Consider the following 18,808-nt stretch of genomic DNA (forward strand, 5'->3'; position numbering starts at 1 on the left):
GAAGGACGGACCGAAATGAGACTCGGCTGCAGGAAACAGCGTGCATCCCCGCGCCGGCAGGACATCCACGACTGGCCACCCCACACCCCACAAGTCGCTCCCAGGGCAGAAGACACGGGGAGCGCGCCCACCCTTATTTCCAAGCCCGGCGCTGTTTCCGTGTGATCCCAGAGGAAAGAACGCAGCAGCGTCGCGACGACGGGGTTGGGGGGTCGGCCCTAACCGTCCACCCCTCTGCTTTCAACCGAACGCTGCAGCAAGGCCCCCAGTGCAGCGCACACGGGTCTCTGGGGGGCCTAGGGGGCGGTGTGCACCCTCGCTTCCTCGGGATCCGGGAGAAACTGGCCCAGGAGCTTCAGCAGGCCGAGAGCGGAAGCCGAGACAATGAAAAGGATGGGCTGGGGGCGGGGAGGGGGGGGGCAGCCCCGGGTCTCGGGTCTCGGGTCGCGAGTGTCAGGCTGAGGCACGAGACGGCAGAGATGCTCCAAGGAAAGGCCTTGGAGAAGGGCGTGCGGAGCGTACGTGTACACTTGGGGTACAGCACACCCCACGCGTTTCTACCTGCAGATCCCGCCTTCCCTGGGCTGCTTCCTACCCCTGCCCCCAACCTCTCTTGGCTCCTCCCCCCCAGCCCCCCAGTGCGTGGGTGTCTGTACTTTACCAGACCGTAAACACGCAAACACCTACTCCACGGATTTTTTTAAGGTCTCGGGATCCTCTACCCCCCCCTTACTGTTGCCCTCCCCGGGAAGCCCCTCGTCCCCACCCTTCTATTGGGTCTCAGGACTTCCCCCAAGTCTACCCCCCCCCCCAAATCTCCCCTGACCCAATCAGGCCTCAACCCCCTCGCCAATGTCTCCACTCCTCCCTCCGGTCACCCCTCCCCCGTCAGGGGGTCAGTACCCCCAAACCGCCCCCCCCCCGCCCCGCCAGGTGCCCTCCCGGGTCTGTTCGCTCGTAAATCAAGTCTCCACTTCCACTCCCGACTCCTCCGCCAAGGTCCCCGCTCCACCCCCTGCCCGGCTCCACGCCCGCAACGCGCATCAGTTCCCGCCCCCCCCGCCCCCTTCCCCGCAGCCCTCAGGACCCTCCCCGGCCTCCGTCCCGGTCCCCAGGGGTCCAGCTCTGCCCCTCGCCACGCCCGGACGGGTCCCCTCCCCGCCCTGGCTTCTCTGCCGGCCTCTGGGCCCGCTGCCCTCCCCACGTCAGGCCCGGCGCGGTGTCCGTGCCCCGACTGGCCCGCCGCTCTCCCCTGACAGACACGGGTCCGCGGCTGCGCGGCCATCTCAGCTGGCGCAGGCCTCCCCGCCCGTGTCCCGCCTGGCTGCGGTCGGCGCGCGGCTTGCCCGGGGCCGGGGTCGGGCCGGCGGCGCGGGCGGCGCGGGGGCCCGTTACCTGTACGGAGGGCCGGCGCCGCGCGCGAAACCGGAGCAGTCGCTCGCCGCCATCTTCGCGTCTCTGGGGCGCGCGAGCCGCCCCGAGGCGCGAGGGGAGGAGCCGCCGGCGGTGACGTCCCTGGGCCCCGCCCCCAGGCCGCGTGCCGCTCGCGCGCCGCCACGCGCCCCAGGCCCCGCCCCCCCGCGCGAAGCTCGCGCCGCCTCGCTTCCCATTGCGTCCCATTGCGCCCCATTGCGTCCGCGGGCTGTCTCCGCCTCCAGCCCCGCCCCTTCCCGGGGCCCCGCCTTCCCTCCGGCAGCTCAGCTTCCGGGGACTCTGCCTGGAGCCCCGCCTCTTCCCGGAGCCCTGCCCTCCTTTCAGCCCTTCTTCGGCTTTGGGGGTCCCTGCCTGGCACCCCAAGACCCGCCCTGAACGCGAGCCTGAAGTGCCTTATACTTTGTGTCCCACTGGGGTGAGTTTGGGAGTTCCGCTGACCGCTCTGGCTGGGGTACATGTGGCCCTATGGATACAGCCAAGACCTGCTTGTCCTTCGGGACCCGCTGGTGGGCAGCCTTTCGTGGGGCCTTAAAATTTGGTGACCCTAAACTAGTGGTTCCCGACCAGAGGGGTTTGCCCCCAGGGGACACTGGACGGTGTCTAGCGACATCTGTGATTGTCACACTGGGGGGCTCCTGGCATCGAGTGGGTGGGGGCCAGGGATGCTGCTCAGCCTCCACATCGCCCCGAACGCCCCACACGGAACGACCCGGATCCAAAGTCACCAGTGCCCAGGCTGAGAAACCCCATTCTAAGTGGAAGTCATTTTGAGAGAGATTTCTTGGCCAAGCCTGGCCACCTTGGGGGACGCAACAGTGAACAAAACTCCTTGGTGCCCGTCCTCTGCAGCCCTTACAAACTATGAACTACAGTTAGGGTGCTTTTTTGGTTAATAACAGCTTTACCGAGATAGAATTCACATACCCATTTAAAGTGTGCTGCTCAATGGTTTTTAGTACATGTATGCAATTGCGTGACCATCGCCAACTGTGTAATTCCAGAACATTTTCATCACCCCAAGTACAAACCCTGTCTCCATCAACAGGCACTTCTCAATCTCCCAGCTGCTGGCAACCACCAGTTTGCTTTTTGTCTCTACAGGTTTCCCTGTTCTGTGCATTTGGTATGATGGAGCACTACTTAGCAACAAAAAGGAATAAACTCCTGATGCGCACAACTTGGATGAAGCTGTAGAGAATTATAGGAAAAGCCAATGCAAAAGGGTTCCATGCTTTGCATACTCATGATTCCATCCAAAACTCTTAAACCATCAAAGTTACAGAAATGGAGAACATATTTGTGATGTCTAGGGTTAAGGAAATGGCAGGGGAGGATACGGGCATTATAGAAGGAACCTCTATAGAAGGACAACAGGAGGTATCCTGTCGTGAGAAAATGTCCTGTATCTCAACTGTATCGAAAGCAATGGTGATATTGTACTATACTTGTGTAAGATTTTACCGTTGGGTAAATCGGGGGAACGGGTACACAGGATCTTTCTGTTATTTCTTAGTGCATGTGAATCTACAATTATTTCAATATTTTAAAAATTAATTAGAAAAATACATTCACCAACTCTGGTGGGATGGGGTTCCTTTCCTCCTTTCTATGAAGCAGGCGCAGGGCTAGTTAATTCTTGGACGGAAACCACGGGAAGCCCAGGGTGCCGAGGAAAGCCGTATGGTGATTTAGTGGATGGCATTCTTCCCTTTGTGTCTTCATGACCATGTGTGGCCACCCGAAACAATCTACAGGGTCTGGCAAAAGCAGCTCTCCCACCATGCCCTGGCTAACGCTCAGAGTGGTAATTACACACCGCTTTCCTCCAATTCCCTGCAGCTCTAGCTAGGTAACAAAGGCTACATGCTTTATACAAAAGCAGGTCTGTTTTTTTTTTTGTTTTTTTTTTTAATTTTTTTTTCAACGTTTATTTATTTTTGGGACAGAGAGAGACAGAGCATGAACGGGGGAGGGGCAGAGAGAGAGGGAGACACAGAATCGGAAACAGGCTCCAGGCTCCGAGCCATCAGCCCAGAGCCCGACGCGGGGCTCGAACTCACGGACCGCGAGATCGTGACCTGGCTGAAGTCGGACGCTTAACCGACTGCGCCACCCAGGCGCCCCAAGCAGGTCTGTTTTAATGTTTTCTCTGGGTTACATAATATCTTTTTTTCCCTCCTGTTACTTACTACAAGCATTGTGTTCAATGCTTTTTGCATGCACAATCTTATCTATCCCTACATAGCCCTCAGAAGTAGATAGAGTTGATTCTCATTATTGGCAGCAGCCTTGTCCTATAAAGTGGCCCCAAGCCCTAGAATAGGGAATCCTAAAGCCCCACTCCTGGGGAGACCCTTGAGTGGGTTCCTGCAAGCCTCTGCCCACATTATTTTTCATCAACGGATCAAATACATAACCTTGTGTTCTGTGTGCTTCTGTCCAAAGGCATCTTATTTAATAGACGTTACTGATCATGAACAGCCAACAGCACTGTAACTCATGCCTGACTGAAGCTTAACTAACACTCTTATTTTCACCGCAAGGTGCATCCCAACCTTCTTGTGCTTGGAAACACTAGACAGCCCTTCAGGACCGTGCACGGGGGCCACTATAAACAGCAAAACCACCAACGTAAAGCACAAAAATCATGGTGCTAAATAAATCCCGAAATGGGCAGTTTACAATCTGGGCTGGAATCAGAAGGCAAAATGGTGCCTTGTTCGAACTCACCTGGGAACGTGTACAACCAGCACTCGAATTTTTCATCACACTTCCTTGTCTGCAAATGACCCTGAAGGCACCGTGAGTATTGATTTGAGTCTTACAAATGTTACCACTAAATTTCAGCCAGTAGGCAAATTCACAAATACGGAAACAACTAATAATGAGGATTGAATGTCCGTGATTAATCAATCCCCTTTGCAAATCAGGAAAATGACACTCAAGGAGTGTCAGCAATTTTTTTAACATGTTTTAATTTTTTTTTTTACATTTTTATTTATTTTTGAGAGACAGAGACAGAGCACAAGTGGGGGAGGAACAGAGAGAGAGGGAGACACAGAATCCGAAGCAGGCTCCAGGCTCTGAGCTGTCAGCACAGAACCCAGCGCGGGGCTCGAACCCACAAACCGCGAGATCATGACCTGAGCCGAAGTTGGACGCTTAACCAACTGAGCCACCCAGGCACCCCAGAGCGTTAGCAATTTCATTGCCTCGATTCAGTATAATGGCATCTGACTACGTTTCGGGTGTTGTCCTCACCCCACACTGGTGATGTTTGGGGCCAGGTAATTCTCTGTCGTGGAGAGTTGTCATGTGCCTTGTAGGGTGCTGAGCAGGATCTCTGGTCTCACACACTCGATGTCAGTACCGTCTCCATCCCCCAAGTCATGAAAACCAAAAATGTTCCCAGACATCACCAAACCTCCCATGGGGGACAGAATCCCCGCCCCACCGTGAGAACCACTGGCTAGGGATCTGAGAGATAGCAGTGACAAAGTGCAACATCTCTGATCTCAAAAAGCTTACCTTATGGAAGAATGGCTAACGGGGAAGGCGAGTTAGTATTTAATGGGGACAGAGTTTCAGTTCGGGAAGATGGAAAAGTTCCGGAGATGGATTGTGGTGATGGTTGCACATGGTGAATGTAATTGATGCCACTGAATTTCACGCTTAAAATTGATCGGAATGGCAAGCTTTATGTTCTGTATGTGTATTTTAACCACGGTGAAAAGTAAACCAGGCAAGCTGGGTTCACGCGCCGGCTCTTTGGCGGCGGCCACAGCACCACGGACAGCTCCCCGCGCGCTCTCGTGAGGGAGGGGAGGTCGCTTTGCAAACGCCGTTCTGCCCAGATTGTTTTTCTCCAGCTCCTTCATCCATCCAACTCCTACTCACTTCTCAGGGGCCAACTCACATCGTCACTGCCCACCCTCTGCCCCTGAACGTCTTCCCATGCACCCTCCCCCATCTGCTTCAAAGATGTCTCTAAATCAGCCCAGACTCCTTTGCCCATCTGTTTCTCCAAATGGGAGTTCGACAAAAGCGAGGTCTTTCTCATTCACACGCTGGACCCCAGTGCCCAGCACCAGGACTGGCCTGGATTTCCCACTGAATTAACACACGCGTCTCTTCCCAGGGCTCCACTTCCTCCAGCCAGGGCGCGTAAAGTCCGATGGATCTCGAGCTTCAGGCTCCAGGCTCTCATCCCCTGCTGTGGGGCCGTGCCTTTCCGCCTTTGGAGGGGCACAGACCCCGATGCAGTGACTTTGGCAGCAAGGTGAGTAGAGTGTTGTCCGGTATCCACGGGGTGGGGGGAGCCGACATCGACACGTTGTACCTGCATGTCCTGGACCTCCCCTTTGTGCCAGGTGCTGCTGACCACTGCAGAGAACACAGCAGGGTACAAGACCACCCAAGTCTCATTTATCTTGAATTGTACATTCCAGCTAGGGAGTCAGAGAATAAACAAACAAACAAAAAATAAGTAGGCAGTTTCAAATAGTGGTAAGTGCTGTGGGGGAAAAGTCAGGCTCCTTAGTGTATGACCCAGCAATTATACTAATGTATGTACTAAAAAAAAAAAAAAAAAAAAAAAATCAGACTGGGCAATGGAATGGGGTGATGAATTGGGGGGCAAAGTAGGGGTGGTTAGGGAAGGCCTCTCTGAGGAGACTACTTCTGAGCTGGCACCTGAATAATGTGAACCTCTTCTGGAAGAGCATTCCTGGCAGAGGGAACAGCATGTTCAAAGGCCCCGTGGTGGGGAATGAACTTGATGTGTTCACAAAACGGGTGGAAAGCCACTGCAGTGATTAAGGGAGGCAGGGCAGAGTAATGGGCATTGGTTGCTACTCAGGGTGTGTTCGTTTTCTGGGACTGCTGTAACAAAGCACCACAAGCCAAGCGGCTTACGACAATAGAAATCAAAATTCTCTCACAGTTCCGGAGCCCAGACGTCAAAAATGAAGGTCGGTTCCTTCTGGAGGCGGTGAGGGAGAATGCATTCCGTGCCTGCCCGGCTTCGGGTGGTTGCTGGCAATCCTTGGTTCTCCTTGGTTTGCAGAGGTAAAGACACTTGGCATTGGCTCTCGGATTTATCCTCAATCCAGATGATCTCATCTCAAAATGAGGGTACTGGATCCTCAATTCTGCCTGCAATGACCCTTTTTCCAAATCAGGTCATATTCCCAAGTTCCAGGGGTCAGGATAAGAGCTGCCATATCCTGTGGGGACCACCATTCGGCCTCTGCTACAGGTCTAAAACCCGACACAGCAAGGGCGAGAAACAGGTAGCGAAGCGTTCTCCAGGCACTGTGCTAAGCCCTCTCCTACACGATCTCATTGAATGCCGAAACGCCAGTTCCATGATGTTCCCATTTCACAGGTGAGGAAACTGAGGCCCGGCGGCGAAGGTCACTTACGCGGTCGTGTCTCCCGGCTAGGCAGCCGCCTAGCCAGGGTCCAAACCTCCTTCTAATTTCAGAAGCTGCAACTCGTGATACTATTATACTGTCAGGCTGGAGTCCTCCAGGGCAGGGCCGCTGAGCGCACAACTGTAGGGGGCGCCTTTCCATCGGTGGCCCGAGCAAGCGTGGCCGGGAAGATCCTGCCTCCCCAGCACGCGGCCGGGTCCTTGGCACACGGCTGGGGGCCCCACGTAACGTGGTCCTCGGGACGCTTTCCCCCCCTCCTTCCTAATCTAAGGAATGAGGCCACCGCCGTCCTGTGTTTGTTTGTTTGTTTGCTCCTTGTTTTGTTTTTAAATCCGTGATGCGCCATCAGGAAATCATTTCCGCCTCTGCCCCCGGTGAGGCCCTTGGAAACACTCCCCGTTCAGCCAATGGAGAGCACCGGATTCTGGCAGGGGGCTGTGCTTTTCGGTCAGCCCTGCCCCCACCCACCCACCCTGCACACAAAAGCAGCATAATTAACTGTCTTAAGGCAGCCGAGCCTCCGCCAGCTGCGAGCTGGCAGGAAGAGAACACCTCGGAGGCACGGCCGGGCGCCGGTGCCGGTGAGGGGGCGCGCTCGCAGCGGGGCGAGGGGCAGCCGGCTGACTGCGAACTGCGTCCGTTCCCCACCTCCGGACAAAAGCGCCCCCCGTCTGCGCCGCCACGTTGCTCCGGGTGACCTTCCTTGCGTGCAGAGTCCGCCGCTGCGCGCACCTTCCTCGGATGCTCTGAAGGCCCAGGGACCGCACTCGGAAGGCGAGGGATGTCCGGCTGCGTCGGCGCGGGGCTCGCCTTTGTCTGCGCGTAACCCGCAGAGGCCGCGGCGGTGAGTCCCCTTTCTCCTCGTCCCGGCCCTGCCCGGGCACGTTTGCCTGTGCGGAGACATCCGCTGTCGCAAACCCCCTCCGGGCAGGTGGGGCGGCTGGGAGCCGAGACCCACGGTCTTGGGATTCTCTGCACGGTAGCACAGCCCTGTCTCCCGAAGCCGAGGGAAAGCAGCCGCGGGCATATACACCCAGAGCCCGCCTTCCGTGCCCACCGCTCACCTGGAAGGCAGGGGGATGCACCATTTTCGGGACGCGCTTGGAGATTAGGCTGATAAAACCCTCAGCCTCTCTCTGGGACGCTTCCTAAGAGACCCAAATGTACACGCCCCACCTCTGTGCATTGTCTATTTATAACACCGTGAGCGGATTTGGAAAGAGAGACAGACACAGACAGACTTGATGGATGTGTACGCGGAGGCTCGCCTACGGGGCGGGGAGGCAGGGAGAAGGTTGAAGACGGATCCCTCCCCCTCTGTCTGCACCTGGACGCCATGCACTGAGGATTCAGCGCCCCAGCGCAGAGGCACACCTCTCGGCTGCCCCTCACTTTGCCTCATTTTCCCTCAGAGTGAAGTCAGGATCTTAGAACAGGAGCGCGCAGGACCCACACGCCACCTGTACAGGATTGTGGCCCCGGCCTGCGTGGGTCCAGCGCCTCCGCTGTGGGTGGGATTGGGGGGCGTCCTTCCGGGGGGGCTGAGGTCACGCCCGCTTGGGGTGAGGAAAACCAGGCAGACACCCCTGTCTTCCGAAAGGAAATGAATTTCCATTGACCAGAACTTCCCCTTGCAGTAAGGTCCTGGGTGGTGGTTATCACCCCAGGCATCAGGAAGAGGTTTTTCTTTCTTTCTTTCTTTTTTTTTTTTTTTTTTTTTTTTTTTGCGTACTGCGTCTTACTGTCCCTCCTCCATGAATGGATGACGACATTCAGAGCAGCGACAAGAATCCGGTGGGACACTGTTTCCCAAGTGTGTGTTGGTGGGGGCAGGGAGGGTGTCTAATTTTAGCCAGCCACCCCTCCCCCCTGCCTGGCCTTCTCCTGGCCCAGGCTCCCTCTGGGTCCTCGTCTCTGTCCCACAACCCCAAATGCAGACCCCCACCTCCAGGGGCTTCAGATGACCCACCCAAACCGTTAGCCATGCACCAGCTCTGCCGAGCGAGAGGCCGCCGTGGCATCTGGAAGGGTGAGGGGCTGGGGGCAGGGACCTTTGGTGCTGGCGTGTGAGACTAACAACCCAGGAGCTGCTTGGAGGATGGGATGCAAAGACGCAGCGGGCCCTCTACAAGGACTGTCAAACCCTGCCCGGGGACCTTTCGCAAGCATGCGATTAAGACAGGGTTTCTCAATCTCAGGTCTGTGGACTTTGGGGCTGGATCATTCTCGGTCCTGGGGGCCCAGCTTGCACACGCGCCTAGTGGTGTTGAGCAGCATCCCTGACCCTCACCCCCTTGAGGCCAGGAGCCCCCTCCCCACGTTGTGACAACCAAAAATGCCTCCAGACTTGCCAAGCGTCCCTTGGCAGGGAGGGGGAGGGCAAAATTATCCCCAGTTGAAAGCCACTGGTTTAAAGGCACAGAACCCATGGTGTTGACTGAGTTACAGGATCCTGGAAGGTTATGCCCCAAGGGTATTGTAAAGATGATTTCTAGTCCAGCTCTTTAATTTGGAGATGGGGAAACTGAAGCTGGGAGGGGTGAGTGGCGGAGTCCTGCATGCCTCAGGGTGGACCCCAATTCTGCCTCATTCTGCACCTCTGACTGCTCCAGACAGCCCAGCTGTTAAGGCACCGTCTAGCATGCTGTCCGCCATCCTGCCCCAGCTCCTCAGAACAATAAAAACAAAACTTGAGCTTTGTGCTTGATAAGAATTATGATCCCGACTTCTAGCCCCAGTCTCTTTCCACAGTGCCTTCGTTGGCCCCAGCAGGTTGTCAGGATTTGCTGCTTTATTCGGGGACAGAGAGGCAAGGCAGGTAGCCTGGAGAAGATAGAGGTAGGGTTTGAAAGTGTCGGTCCCAGCAAGGAAGCTTAAGCATATCAGTCACTAACACTTTAGTATAAATTATTTTAATTGGATTTATTGCTGCCCAGTTTAAGTCCAAGGTAAGGGAGGGATGATGAGCCCTAAGGAGCATGGACTTTGGAGCTTCGAAGCGAAGGGCGCTTATATCTGGGGGCTCAGCTCTCACCTGGGTCCCAACTCCAGACCTACGTGGATGTCACCAGCCCTCTACACCTCTGTTTTCTCACCTGCGTCATGGGGCCGGGCGACGATTCAATATAATAATGGATCCAACACTCTTATCGATCTGAGGTGCCACACGTGGGTGGGGCGGGGGGTGGTTGTTATTACGATGACTGTCCAGTAAAACCTCCACGTGGCTCTCCTTCAGGACTCAGCTCTGCTTCAAGCCAGCGCGCCTCTCCTGTGTTCCCATGGGGACCACTGAAGCTACGCTCCGGATGGAAAACGTGGACGTGAAGGAAGAATGGCAGGACGAAGGCCTTCCCAGGTACAGCTTCCCCATTGCTGCGTCAGCCCTTGCTGGGGGCGGGGCGGGGGTGGGGTGGGTGCCCACCGCCTCTCTGAGGTGGGGCTTGGGGGACGCCGGGCACGTAATGAATACTTGCCGAATTATTTAAGATGGATCCCCCCCCCCGCCCCCCGCCCCACCACAGCAGCGCAAAGCTCCCATTCCCATGCTATTTTAGGAATTCCGAACATTCTTCTACAACTGCCTCGTGGACGACTAATATTCTTACGGGTGTTCCCACGAATCCGGGTGAGGGTGTGTTTTTACCTGTGGCAGCTGGAGGCATCTTGCCCTAGCCCTGCTTAAAATCCCTGGAGTGGCCCCCAAAGGTGTCCGTGTCCTAATCCCTGGACTCTGAAAATGTGCCCCTCTGGGGCAAAGACACTTTGCACGTGTTTAGGCCAAGGATCTGAAAAGAGGGAGATGACCTTGAATTATCCAGGTGAGCCCTCCATATCGTCCCAGGGTCCTTCTGAGAGGAGGCAGGAGACTGGACTCAGGAGTAGGGGCAGAGGCGAAGGAAGTGACAGATTGGTGTCACAGGAGGGAGGGGCCACGAGCCAAGGGGGAGGAGCACCTCTGGAAGCTGGAAAGGGGACAAAAGCAGATTCTCCCTTAGAGCTTCTGGAAGGAGCCAGGCCTGCCCACACCTTGCCTGCCGCCCAGTGAAACCGACTTCAGACTCACTTCTGGCCTCTAGAATCAAAAGAGAATGAATCTGTTGTCGTTTTAAGCCCCTAAGTGTGTGGTCATTTGTCACAGCAGCCCCAGGAGACCCTGCGGTGAGCCTAATACCCTAAATACTGTCCATGCGTATCTCGTGTGTGGTCTGTTTCCCTCCCCCCCAAATGGAGCCCCGCGAGAGCAGGGGCCTTTGGTTGGATCGCTGTCGTCCGGCAGCACAAAGACAGATTCTGCTATACAGTCGGCACTCAGGAGACACCGGCTGAGCGGGTGACGGCCACTGGTAGGAATAAGAAACCGGGTAGGAAGGAAGCCGTGGGCCTCCAGTGCCAGGACGCATGAGCCACCAGGCCTGTGTCCCTCTCTTCGCTCTGCTGGGTGGTGTTGGGTAAGAGAAAACACGGGTCGGCACAGGCTCCCCTAGTCCGATGGCTGGACACAAAGTGCATCTCTGCCCTCCTTTAGTGCAAGGGTTTTGCCCCAGGGATGCTGTCCGAGAGCTCATTATATAACTGTCTGGAAAGGAACAGACGAAGGAGGGAGGGTGCTCACCCTAGAAAAGAGGATCCCCGTGGCTGAGGGTGCCGAGGGCTTCCTCGTGCCTCAGTTGTCCTGTCTGTGAATCGGGTCGATAATGCCTCACTCACAGAGTTGCTGGAAGAATTCTCTGAGGCGCGCAGGGCAAGGCGGCCGGGATGGGCCCTCTAGATGACGAGGGCTGTCCAAATACATTGCCCCCCACCCTGGACGCTTCTTCGCCGTATCCCGTTCACTCGCACGCCCCCCGCCCTGATCTTTTAAAAGACACCCCCTCTCCTAAGCCCCTTGTTGAGACAAAACAGGGCAGCTGCAACTATGATTTTTAAGTGAGTTTCTCCCAGCTGCAGAGGGTCGCTGTCCCTTTTCAGTAGCCCAGTGTCTGCGGCACAGTGGCCCTGCTGTGCCGCCCCGGGACGTGAGCCAGCCCTTTGCCAAGGCTTCTGCCTTCCCCGCCACGGGAGGAGTGAGTACAGCTCCTTCATTCGGCACCCGGCCGCGTCTCCACATAAGCACCTCTGTCTGGTGCCGGACAACCCACGGTTCTGTTCCTTCCAGCTCAGGGGTCCCCTTCCCGGGGGCGTCTTCCAGCCTCCCCAGGGTGTCGGAGTGCTTGCCCTGTGCCCGCAGCCCCTCCCGCTGCCATGACCTTGTAGCATCTTCCTTGTCTCCCGCCCTTCTGCAGGTTCTTAAGGATCCAAAGGGCAGCCCAGAGATGATGTAGCTCTCTCTGCCCTATTTCTCCATTCATTCTCTGTAATGATACGCACCAGCTGTATGCCAGGCCCTGGGCGAAACACTCAGGACACGTAGAGAACAAGACAGATGTCCTCATGGGGCCTTTCCTCTGGGGCAGGGGCAGGCCATTCCCTCATAAACTTCACAACCCAACGTAAAGTTGCAGCTGGGTTCATGGTGCTTGGAGGGTGCCCAGGTGGGGTCTGACCAGGTTGGAGAGATTGGGGAGGCTGGAGAGGGTGCTGACCCCGGGCTGTGAAGGATGAAGAGGGACGAACAGGGGGAGGAGACTCTGGGTGGGTCCTGAGTATTCCAAGCTCCGAGAACAGTATGTGCAAAGGCCCTGAGGCCAGTGGAGGCCGGTTGAGGGGCAGAAGAAAAGCTGAGGGGGAATCTTGACCAGAGTCTCACAGGTCAGAAGAGGCAGGTGCAGGGATAGGTGTCTGACTGGCATCTCAGCCCGCCTTTCCCTCCACAAGCAAGTGGCTATGGGTTCTGTTGCTTTGTAACTTTTTATTCTGATGTCGTCTCAGACTTTGAGGAAAGATTACAAGGATGGTCTAGGTGCTAACTGTAAACCTTTCCCCAGATTTGCCAACTAACAGTTCACTCCTTTTGCTTTATCATTCCCTCCCACCTCCCTCCTTCCCTCCTGTGTCTCTCCCCTCTCTCTGTGTCTCTCTGTCTCTCCCTTCCTCCTCTGTCTCTCTCTGCCTCTCTCCCTCAGCCCAGCACACGCACAGAGCTAATTTTGTGTTGCACACACCTCAGCAGGTCCCAAAAGATGTGTGCAGGAGTCGTGGGCCCCGACCGGCTGGAGCATTTCTGCCGTCCTCAGCCCCGCCCTTCTCCACCCTGGGCTCGTCTCTTCTAGTTTCCTCCTCTGTCTCAGTCGGCTTGGGCTGCCAGACAGAATATCACAGACACTTCCTCCCCTCCCTGGAGGCTGGAAGTTGGATCCGTGGGTTCGGTGAGGGCTCACTCCCTGGCCTGTAGACAGCCACCCTCTTGTGTCCTCATGTAGCCTTTCCTCTGTGCATGCGTGTGGAGAGATTGCTCCTGTCTCTCCCCCTTCTTATACGGCCACGCCCGATGGGATCAAGGCCCCGAAGGACCTCAGTTCACCTTCATTGCTTCTTAAACGCCCCATCTCCAAAAACAGCCGTATTGACGGTTGGTCCTTAGATGTTTGAATTGGCAGGGGTGAGGGAGGCAGGGGAGACACAATTCAGTCGCAAAAACACAGCTGACTACTGGGGGGTGGAGTCAGGGCTGCTAGGGTGGAGTTGGCACTTCTGGGGGTGGAGTCTAGGCTGCTGGGGGTGGAGTCGGCACTTCTGGGGGTGGAGTCTAGGCTGCTTTGGGTGGAGTCAGGCTGCTGGGGGCGGAGTCTAGGCTGCTGGGGGTGGAGTCAGAGCTGCTGGGGGTGGAGTCGGCACTTCTGGGGGTGGAGTCTAGGCTGCTTTGGGTGGAGTCAGGCTGCTGGGGGTGGAGTCTAGGCTGCTGGGGGTGGAGTCAGAGCTGTTGGGGGTGGAGTCGGCACTTCTGGGGGTGGAGTCTAGGCTGCTTTGGGTGGAGTCAGGCTGCTGGGGGCGGAGTCTAGGCTGCTTTGGGTGGAGTCAGGCTGCTGGGGGTGGAGTCTAGGCTGCTTTGGGTGGAGTCAGGCTACTGGGGGTGGAGTTGACACTTCTGGGGGTGGAGTCGGGCTGCTGGGGGTGGAGTCTAGGCTGCTTTGGGTGGAGTCAGGCTGCTGGGGGTGGAGTCTAGGCTGCTGGGGGTGGAGTCAGCACTTCTGGGGGTGGAGTCTAGGCTGCTTTGGGTGGAGTCAGGCTGCTGGGGTGGAGTCAGGCTGCTGGGGTGGAGTCAGGCTGCTGGGGGGTGGAGTCGGCACTTCTGGGGGTGGAGTCTAGGCTTCTTTGGGTGGAGTCAGGCTGCTGGGGGTGGAGTTGGCACTGCTGGGGGTGGAGTCAGGGCTGCTAGGGTGGAGTCAGGCTGCTGGGGGGGTGGGAGGAGGGCGGCTGTGGTGCCGCTGTCCATGGTTCTGCTTACCACCCCAGGCCTTCTGACCCTCCCGAAGACAATGGTGCTGGGGGAGACAGGAGTGACAGGAAGGGACAGAGGTGTTGGAAATTGCAGAGAAGGAAAAAGGGTATATTTATTTGTCTGGGCATCTAAGAACGACCAGAGTTGCCAAGAAATAATTTTTTAGGCCCCACAGAAGTATCCCCTCTGGTTCCCTTGCCTGAGCTTTGTGGGTGTCATATGGCTATCAGAAAAGCATGCCTCTACCTGGAAAGAGATTCTGTGGTTGCCACGCACCAGAAGCGGCCTTGGTCAGGCAGAAACAGAGACTGGGAAAGCCCCTGAAGGGAGACTGAGGCAAGCAGTGCCCAAGCTTGATGCCCTTGGAGCACAGGTTGGGCGGGGCGCGGGGGAGGGGGGAGCAGGAGGCATGGTCAAAGTCTATTCCCAATTCTCTTGTTTCACATCATGAGAAACCTCAACCCTGAGGCTAGAATCTGAGGGTAGAGCTGCATCAGGTTGACAGGCCTTCTGGGTTGTGCCTCTCCGACTCATGTGATGTGCCTTCCTTCCCCCTGTTCTTCCACAAGCCACTTCTTTGAGGGCTGGCCTGTGACTCACCAAAGCAAGATAGGAAGAGGCGCTTCCTCCCCTTCAACGGCTCACAGTCTGCCCAGGAAGCAAGCGATTAGCACACGGACCACGGGCTGAGTGCTCGGGCTGAGTGCTCGTGGTGGGCTCTGGGGCAGAGTGCAGGGTGGGGTAGAGGCCAGACTCAGTCAGAACCTCCTGGAGGACACTGACCCAGCCTTAAAGGCTAAGCAAATTTACTCTAGACAGAGGAGTGAGATGTGCAAAGGCACTGGGGCAAGGAAGGCCTTGGCATGATGGGGAATGTGGCACAAGAGCCCCGCTAGGTCGTGAGAACGGGGTCGGAGGGTTCACCGGCGCCACATCCTGGTGGGATGCCCAGGTGAGAGATCTGGATTTCATACCACAGGGGTACATGAGTTTCCTGGGGTTGCCATGTTGGGTGGCCTCAGACAATAGAGATGTATGCTTTCACACTTCTGGAGTCCAGAAATCCAAAATCGAGGTGTCAGCAGGGCCCTGCTGCCCCTGAAGGGGAGACTCCTTCCCACCTCTCCCAGCTTCTGGTGTGGCCAGCAACCCTGGTTGATCCCTGGCTTATGGACACATCTCTCCCGTCTCTGCCACATCCTCACACGTCCCGCGTCTGTGTCCAAATTCCCCTTTTCCCATAAGCACAACACTCACTGGACTGACGGACACCTTAATCAAGTATGGCCTCTTCTTTTTTTATTAAAAAAAATTTTTAATGTTTATTTATTTATTTTTAATTTTTTTTTAATGTTTATTTATTTTTGAGACAAAGAGAGAGCATGAGCAGGGGAGGGTCAGAGAGAGAGGGAGACACAGAATCGGAAGCAGGCTCCAGGCTCTGAGCCGTCAGCCCAGAGCCCGATGCGGGGCTCGAACTCCCGGACCGCGAGATCGTGACCTGAGCCGAAGTCGGTTGCTCAACCGACTGAGCCACCCAGGCACCCCATGTTTATTTTTGAGAGTGAGAGAGACAGACCTCGAGCAGGGGAGGGGCAGAGAGAGTGAGAGAGGGGGAGAGAGAGAGAGAGAGAGAGAGAGAGAGAGAGAGAATCCGAAGCAGGCTCCAGACCCCGAGCTGTCAGCACAGAGCCCAAAGCAGGGCTCGAACCCACGCCCCGCAAGATCATGACCTGAGCCGAAGTCAGACATTTAACTGACCCACCCAGGCGCCCCCCTCCGCCCCTTTTTAAGATTATTTTTTAAATTGATCTTTTCTTAACTTAATTACATCTGCAATGGCCCTGTTGCCAGTAGGTCACATTCCAAGTGCTGGGAGGTAGGACTTGAGTTATCTTTTGGGGGAGGGGAACAGAATTCAACCCAGCACAGAAAGATGAAAGTCATTCGGTGCACCTTGCATATTAAAGAAAGCCCACTTTGCAGGTGGCTTGCCCACTGTAGGTAAGCAAGATCTATGCTTCCGGGAGCCATCCGGGTCCGCTCTGAGTTTACCCGAGAGGCTTCAGCTCTGCACAAAATGGGCCCTTCCTGGGACTTGGGGAAATAGCAAGCTTCCACCTGGCCTTGAAAGCCGCAGCCCTGTGGGCCGGCGGGGGTGGGGCCTGTTGGGAAACAGCGGGCTTCTTCTCCGGGGAGCCTGGAGGCCTGCTCAGTCGGCTTCTCCAACTCAGGAGAAGTTCTCTGCTTTCTGGTCTGTTCCTAGGACTCACCAAGCATCTTCCGGCCTCAGGGCCTCTGCCCAAATGGAAGGCCCTTCCCCCAGTCTTCTCTCTACACAAAAGTCCCCTCCTGGGGGCGCCTGGGTGGCTCCCTCCGTTGAGCGTCTAACTTCAGCTCAGGTCCTGCTCTCACAGTTGGTGAGTTCGAGCCCCACATCAGGCTCACCGCTGTCGGTGCGGAGCCCTCTTTGGATCCTCTGTCCCCCCTCTCTCTCTGCCCCTCCCCTGCTCATGCTGTCTCTCTCAAACATAAACATTAAAAATATTTTTTTTAAAGTCACCTCCTCAAAGAGGCCTTCCTTGACTGCCACTACTGTGCCTCGCCTCCTCCCTCTCCTTTCTTATTTTCTTTGTTGCAGGTATCACCTTCTGCTTCCTCCAACTGTTTGTTTACTCAGTGTTTACCTCTCTCCTCTCTTGTATCAGTCAGGGTTCTGCAGAGAAACAGAACCAATAGCTTTCCATTCTCTACATGTATGATATGTATTATTAATCATATTATATATTTAAAATCATATTATGACAATTATATAATATGTCATATTATAGAATTGTAGATTTACACATAAGTTATATTTGTTTACCATGTTTATTAATTTACATATTCTTTTATTTTTTTAATATTTATTTATTTTTAGAGAGAGAGAGACAGACTGCGAGTGGGGGAGGCACAGAGGGAGAGGGAGACACAGAATCCGAAGCAGGCTCCAAGCTCTGAGCTGTCAGCACAGAGCCCGATGCGGGGCTCGAACTCATGAACTGCGAGATCATGACCTGAGCCGAAGTCGGTCGCCCAACCGACTGAGCCACCCAGGCACCCCATGTTTGTTTATTTTTGAGAGTGAGAGAGACAGACCTCGAGCAGGGGAGGGGCAGAGAGAGAGAGAGAGAGAGAGAGAGAGAGAGAATCCGAAGCAGGCTCCAGGCTCCGAGCTGTCAGCACAGAGCCTGACGTGGGGCTGAACCCACAAACCGTGAGATCATGACCTGAGCCAAAGTCAGATGCATAACCGACTGAGCCACCCAGGAACCCCATTAATTTACATATTCTTGATTAATACCTTATGCTAGTGTATGTTTTGTGTTATAGATGCAGTTATGTGCAATTACATATAATCGTATGTATAATTGTGTGTTTTTACATGTAACGTAAAGTATAGAACATATTGTATATTTTCTATTTTATTTTGTACGTAAGTATTTTATTTGAACAAGTTTTAGGGGGGCGCCTGGGTGACTCAGTCGGTTGAGCATCTGACTTCGGCTCAGGTCATGATCTCACGATTTGGGAGTGCAAGCCCCTAATTGGGCTCCATGCTTTCAGCGCAGAGAATGATTTGGAATCTGTCTCCCCTTCTCTCTCTGCCCCTCCCCCGCTTGAGATCTCTCTCCCTCAAAAATAAACATTAAAAATAAAATAAAATAAAATAAAAATTTTTTTAACTTCATTCATCTATTTTGAAAGAGACCGAGCATGAGCAGAGGAGGGGCAGAGAGCGAGGGGGAGAGAGAGAATCCCAAGCAGGCTCCCCACCGTCGGCGCAGAGCCCGATGCGGGGCTTGATCTCACGAGCCGTGAGATCATGACCTGAGCAGAAGTCAAGTCAGAGTTGTTTCTTCCCCGGGGAAACCTCGATGCCTTTCCCTTGCGTGAGACCCCTATTGTGGAGGGAGGTCTCGTGCTTAAAGTCGCCACCTGCTGGACGCGAACACGTCTACCAGAAACCTTCAGGGCAGCACGGAGACTGTGGCTGCAGCCTGGCCGAGCATGTCTGTAGGCAGCCCGGAGCCCAGACACCTAACGTACGTTTGTGAACTGAAGGAAAAGTCTCCCTCGGGTCCTCAGTTTCCCAGTCTGCACCAAGGAGCTGGATGCTTTCCCCACCCTGACATTTCGGCTGCAGCTGGGCCACATCCTGCTGGGTTAGGGGCCCAGGTAGGCTTTATGTGGACCCGCCCAGGGTTGGGAGGCTGAATCACATCCTGATGAGAACCGGACATCCTGGGCTGCAAAAAACCCCCGCTGGGGTCGGTGCACATGTGCGGACCAGGCACAAGGGGGCAGTAGAGGGCAATGACTGGAATCAGCTTGGCCACCTCGTAGTTTCTCTGACTCCAGCCTGTGGGGCCAGCCTCAGTTTCCTCCCCTGTGCAATGGGCTCCTACCTGCCTCCGAGGGTTGCTGTGGGGAGGAAATAAGATCGTGCCGCGAACATTCCAACCCGGCACACAGCGAGGGCCCTGTCCATGGGGTAAGTGAGGGTTCAGGCTCGGTC

The 18,808-nt window shown here is 55.6% G+C and overlaps 2 protein-coding genes across 4 annotated transcripts in view; one reads left to right on the forward strand and one right to left on the reverse strand.

The window, feature by feature from the left end:
* Positions 1 to 1,510, reverse strand: part of ZFR2 (zinc finger RNA binding protein 2) — a 42,071-nt gene extending 40,561 nt beyond the window's left edge. For both annotated transcript variants that reach the window (XM_043586162.1, XM_043586160.1), the window contains exon 1: positions 1,396 to 1,510. In XM_043586162.1, the coding sequence (XP_043442097.1) occupies positions 1,396 to 1,448 (53 nt within the window). In that variant the 5' untranslated portion in view covers positions 1,449 to 1,510. The remainder of the gene's footprint in view (positions 1 to 1,395) is intronic.
* A 5,562-nt stretch (positions 1,511 to 7,072) lies between these two features.
* The window catches only part of ATCAY (ATCAY kinesin light chain interacting caytaxin), a 30,181-nt gene continuing 18,445 nt past the window's right edge, over positions 7,073 to 18,808 (forward strand). The window contains exons 1-2 of one of the 2 annotated variants that reach the window (XM_043586175.1): positions 7,073 to 7,713; positions 10,108 to 10,227. In XM_043586175.1, coding sequence (XP_043442110.1) covers positions 10,151 to 10,227 — 77 coding nt within the window. In that variant the 5' untranslated portion in view covers positions 7,073 to 7,713; positions 10,108 to 10,150. The remainder of the gene's footprint in view (positions 7,714 to 10,107; positions 10,228 to 18,808) is intronic. The other variant, XM_043586174.1, reaches the window with a different exon arrangement.

This window comes from Prionailurus bengalensis, chromosome A2 (assembly GCF_016509475.1).
Source record: "Prionailurus bengalensis isolate Pbe53 chromosome A2, Fcat_Pben_1.1_paternal_pri, whole genome shotgun sequence".
NCBI classification, from domain to species: domain Eukaryota; kingdom Metazoa; phylum Chordata; class Mammalia; order Carnivora; family Felidae; genus Prionailurus; species Prionailurus bengalensis.